The following is a 5,600-nucleotide window of genomic DNA, read 5'->3' as shown; positions in this document are numbered from 1 at the left end:
GACCACTTGTGACCCCTAACGCATATTGATCAAGCAGGGTCAAGATAACCAAGTAGGTAGTGACTCCCCAACGTAAATTAACCAAGCAGAGTCACACCTACAAAACTGTTAGGCAGTGATCACCCAACGCAGATTAACCAAACATGATCACCCTTTAGTACAAATGGCCATAAGGATCGCCTTACGTGGATTAACCAAGCACATTCCATAAATAGTATGGTCCCCCAACGCGGATTAACCAAGCAGGACCATCCATGTACCACTGCTATATATTGCAGACTTGGTGTCACCTAACCCTATAACACTAGGGTAACGATCCCCTACTAGCCCTCAGTTTAACAAGCATTTCAATATGCACTTCAAATCACCTTTTCACAAATATTTCCAATCAATGAATCAAATCACATTTGATAAAAATAGATCGATGACCAATTATAAAATCACATTTTAATAGAAAACACATTTATAAAACCATGCCATATCCACAAAGGATACTAATATAAGAAAATAGGGTAATAACCATATCACATATATTATAGTCACTCACCGAGACAAGTCTGCAGAGCCTCACTGAATCTTTAGTTATACTAATTTTAGTAATTCAAATGGTTTCAGATATGTTAACCAAAAGTCAACTCTCAGTCAACGGTGGGGTCCACACGCTAGCAATTTAATGCAAAAGATCCGCACATCAGATTTCGGATTCGAAACTTCCTTAGGTCCATATTATGCTCATAGAACAAGATACTAAAATCTCATCGCAATCCGACGGTCGGATCTCCGCTAATTACTAGAATTAGGTGGCAGTCAACAATTTATTTTACAAACTTAGAAATCCAATTCGGGAAGATTCGTACATCGGATTCCCGATCTGTCAGTTCCTAATATCCTCAAATATTACGTTCTATAATGCATTAGAGTTTCGTGACGATCCAACTATCGAATCGTCGAATCATACAATGATCAAGTGATGTATCGTAATTAAACTAGGTTCAAACAATCAAACCACACCATACGGATATCAAATATGATATGAGGACATCAACTTAGCTTAAGATAGCATCGGTGGGCCACTAGCCACACGCCACCGCATGTGGCGGTTTTCGACGAATGAAAACCCCGATCTTCCGACTAACTCTAAAAATTACCAAATTTCATAGAAATGTAGATCTCAATGAGTAGAACAAGTTTCATACCTATAAATAAGGCCAGTTTGGTCGGGAAACACCTGAAATCGCTCATGAACCGCTGGAACCCTAGAATTGGGTGTCCTTGATTCGATTCCAAAACGAACTCCGACGCCCCAACCAATGCATGAGATTTGTTCTTGAGGTTGAGTAAAGTCTTTTGGTGGTGGTGGTCGACGGTAATCATTGTCAGATTCAACGGAAAAATGAGAAAATCGTCGGAAAACCGAGGACTTTGTGGCATCGGTTGGTAAAATTGGATTAGAAATTGAGAAATATAATACCACAAAGATGTTGGGTTCGCCGAGAGCTTTCCATAGACACCAAAATCAACTCAATCGGACGTCAGACTAAAGAGATACAACCGGGTCAAGGAACCAGGTTGGGGTTTGAAATCGAGTCAAGGTTGGTTGGTCCTTCTCTGCTTTCCCTCCTTCTTCCCTTTTCTGATTGGTCCCTTATCTAACATAAATTTGATTGGCCTCTTTCCCACAAGGTGGGAGTTTAAAATAAATTTAAAATCTATAGTTTAGTAACACAACTTCAAATGTTTGTATCTATACTGTTATAAGCTGGACTCGCAAACGACTTTCGCCTATGCGCTCGTAGTTTTAAGATCTATTCAAAAAAATTGCTTGTGACCTCGAAAGGTCAACGAATTTTAGATAATTAATTTCCAAATTTCAAACTTCGTAACTAATTTAATTAAAATCTAAATCCAAATAAGTTAATATAATTTCTTGAAAAATAATATAAAATCTCAATAATACAAATACGTAGATTATAACAGTGAAATTTAGAAACGGGATTTCACAAGAAATCAAAACCAAGCTCCAAGACATCTCCTAGAAATTATTAAACAAAAAACAAAATAAAATGGTAAAACCATGTTGGCGCTCCACATCCTCCGGACATCCGAGAGCTATATAACTGCACTGGCTAAATCCATATTATTGTACTGGCTAAACTCTATCTCGAGGCAATCTGACATCTTCCATGGCTTCTAGCTACAACCCCATAAGGTGAAAATTGAATATAAAACCTTGTGTTAACTGTGTGTGCGGGCCATAAAACGACGACAATCAACTATTTCAATAAAACTATGATTGGTTCTTGAGATTGAAAAGACATGTCAGATCTAGGGTATCCCAATTCAATTAAATGGGATGACAATTTTCGGAAAAAAAAAAGCGTGTACAAATAAATATGGAAGAGATTTCAACAACTTACCATTAGCATATTTGATTGGGATTGAAAAAACAAAGAACATCCTTGACATTCAAAGTTTTTTTTATCATTAACAAGAACTTGTTTAAGTTGTAGAAACACAGAATGTAAAAGAAATTCAAATGTTATAACTCTACGACGATTACAGTGTTTCACGTCGACAATTCTGTACCAAAATAAAGTAAATGAAAAGAGGAAGAAGGCTAAGAATGATTGTCAAGAAGATTGCTGGACCCCAAAACCAAAAGTAGAGGCATGAATTAGTCTTTGATTTGGGCTCTAGACGGCGAAGATTTCTCCCGATGCCACGAAATCTGAACTTGTTTTTTAATTGCCTATATTAAAATTTTTAAATCACCTTCAATTTCAACTTTTCAAGTTCATGACTTATTACCCTCTTTAAATAAGTTAAATTTGTAGATTAAAATTTAAAAACTAAAGGATATAGAAGTTGATGGTTGATTTATTACTTAAATATTGATAAACGTGTTCATTCCTATTTGTAACACATCATTTAGTTTGTAAATTTAATCTCTCTAATATTATCCTTTACAAAAACACGAATTACCAGAATTTAATAAAAAAGAAAATATAAAAATTTCCTTGCAAAATACAACGTCGCGTCCCCGCATTTAACGAGTGAGGACCATCCAAATCCCTATTCAAATTTATCCAAAAAAATAAAAATAAAATAAAATAACAAGTAGTTTTCTTGTCCAACAACTACGGCGCCCTATAAAACCTCCCCAATTCCCATCCTTTTCACAATTCAGAATTCAACTTTGAAACCCTAAACTCCCGCTCTCGAATTCTCAATCCTTTTGAAACCCTGACCGCGATGGCCGCAGAGAAGAAGATGATCACCCTGAAGAGCTCCGACGGCGAGGCGTTCGAGGTCGACGAGGCGGTTGCTATGGAGTCGCAGACCATCAAGCACATGGTGGAGGACGACTGCGCAGACAATGCGATCCCTCTCCCCAACGTGACCAGCCACATCCTCGCCAAGGTCATTGAGTACTGCCGGAAGCATGTCGAGGGTCGCACGGACGGCGACAGCACCGACGTCGGCAAGATTGGCGACGAGAACACTCTCAAGAAGTTTGACGATGACTTCGTCAACGAGATTAAGGCTGATCAGAATGTTCTCTTTGACCTGATCTTGGTGAGTATCTTGATCCCAAATATTTGCTATTATTTGTTTGTTCGATTTGTAAAATTTGGGCGCTTTTGTTTCTGTGTAGGTTTAATTTCGATTTCTGAATGTTTTGCTTAATTATTAAGGTTAGGGTTTGCCTATTGGATTAATTTACGTGAAATTGTTGGAAAGATCGATTTTTTTGGGAACAAACAATTGGGTTCCTGTGGAATATCTTGTTGGAATTGAAGTGTAGAATTTGCTTTTGGATTTATTTATGCGAAATTAGGAGAATTTTCTAAATTGCTGTATGTAATGTATAGGACTTTGTGGTGCAATTTATTACTTGATTCTTGTTCAATCTCAATTGCTTATTAGCTCACAATTCTCTAAATGTGTTGTATGATATGGATTTTGGTATGTGAGGCGTGCCTTTGGATGCGAATGATAACTCAAATTGGTTGGTTCCTATAATATACTCTTCCGGGTTCGATCGATACCTATTTTTTTAGGCTTTCAGGAACTTGAATTTTAAAGTTTCGTTGCTTTGCCTATTTCTATTGTTGAATGGATATTATCCTAAGCCTTTTCATACCTTTTATTTTAGGGATTGTTACAGCTACGGTTCTTAATAAAAGTGCTTTATTTATTTATTTACTCTTTTTTTTTTTTTTTGTGTATGTGTGTGTGTGTGTGTGTGTAAAAGTGCTTCTAATAAAAGTGCTTTTTAACAAAAGAAAAAGTGTCCAAAGTGTTTGGTAAACTTGTATTTAAACTGCTGTGAATATGTTAAATGACCAAAGGATATGGTATTTACAATAATTGCTCCTACATTATTCTATTTGAAAATTTCATTAGATGGGCACTGACTAAAGGATATGGTATTTACAATAATTGCTCCTAATATCTTTGTGTTGTTAATTTTCAGGCTGCAAACTATTTGAACATCAAGAGTCTGCTGGATCTGACCTGCCAGACCGTTGCTGACATGATCAAGGGGAAAACACCTGAAGATATCCGCAAGACTTTCAACATCAAGAATGATTTCACCCCTGAGGAGGAAGAAGAGGTTCGCAGGGAGAACCAGTGGGCTTTCGAGTAAGTAGGAGGGCCCCTTCTCCTCAATGTTGATAGTATGATAGGGATGTCGATATAGCTAGAGGGGCCGTTCATATTTTGCTTCAAGGAAGGAGAGCTAATGCTTTATGGCTACTTGAAATTGAAACGGTTTTCTGTTTAGTGATTTTGCTTCCAGGGGGTCTTTAGAGGGGCCAGATTTCTTCAGACCTCTTAATTTATCTTAATATGAAACGGTTTTATTAATTTCTGGTCTTTTGCTATATGTTGGAGCCTGATTTTGTTTTTATCATTTGGTGCCTGCTATGCTTCATGCGCAGTAGCAAGTATGCAAAGGTCTTATGCGATTTGTGATTCTTTGACACTTTTGAGATGAATGTCTTGTTATGTCATAAGTGAGGTGTGATTTGTGTGGAACAGCAAGCCAAAGGCGTGAGATCACATACGAGCTAAATTTGTTTCTTGCAGTTCTTCACAATCACACGATAGTACGCTTTGATCACCGTTTTCTGAAGCTGCATATGCGACATTAAGATTTGTAACGGGGATGGGTTTTTTCATTGTCTCGACGGTATCTTATTAACATCTTTCAACCTGCATTCGTTCTTTAACCTTGCAAACCAAAGATTTGTTCATTAACCTTGCATCTTCTGCTCCCTCTCCTAGCCTTTGTCTGTTGAAGGTGGCACCGGGTCCTCTGTCCGAAGGTGGACGACTCAGTGCCGTTGATTTTTAACCCCTTGATCTCTGTGGTTAGATCTAGTGCAACTTTTGAGCTCTCTTCTGTACTTCAGACCTAACTGGTTGACGATCCCTTTCTTACTTTGGTGAGGGTTCGATTCTCAACAGCAGCAGTAACCAATTGAGTGTGTTCTCCTTAACTTTCGACACCCGAAACCATCCCAGATGTTTATTTCCTGAACAGAGCACTCAATTGCTGTCAGCTCAAGATTCACGGCAAGTATTATTGGTGT

The 5,600-nt window shown here is 37.8% G+C and overlaps 1 protein-coding gene across 1 annotated transcript; it reads left to right on the top strand.

The window, feature by feature from the left end:
* The first annotated feature begins 3,143 nt into the window (after nucleotides 1-3,143).
* Nucleotides 3,144-4,872, top strand: LOC137725618 (SKP1-like protein 1A). Its single transcript, XM_068464371.2, has 2 exons — nucleotides 3,144-3,576; nucleotides 4,478-4,872. Exons 1-2 carry the CDS (start codon nucleotides 3,253-3,255, stop codon nucleotides 4,649-4,651), a joined length of 498 nt encoding a protein of 165 aa, XP_068320472.1. The 5' UTR covers nucleotides 3,144-3,252; the 3' UTR covers nucleotides 4,652-4,872.
* Nucleotides 4,873-5,600: the final 728 nt, after the last annotated feature.

The sequence above is a fragment of the Pyrus communis genome, chromosome 5 (genome assembly GCF_041283825.1).
Source record: "Pyrus communis isolate YQ-2024b chromosome 5, ASM4128382v1, whole genome shotgun sequence".
Classification (NCBI taxonomy): Eukaryota; Viridiplantae; Streptophyta; class Magnoliopsida; order Rosales; family Rosaceae; genus Pyrus; species Pyrus communis.
The sequence above is the reverse complement of the archived record's forward strand: the minus strand, read 5'-3'. Positions and strand labels throughout refer to the sequence as shown.

Coding starts and splice junctions, on each gene's coding strand:
- LOC137725618 (XM_068464371.2), top strand. CDS start 3,253: ATGGCCGCAGAGAAGAAGATGATCACCCTGAAGAGCTCCGACGGCGAG. Junction 3,577..4,477: donor TTCTCTTTGACCTGATCTTG/GTGAGTATCTTG, acceptor GTTAATTTTCAG/GCTGCAAACTATTTGAACAT.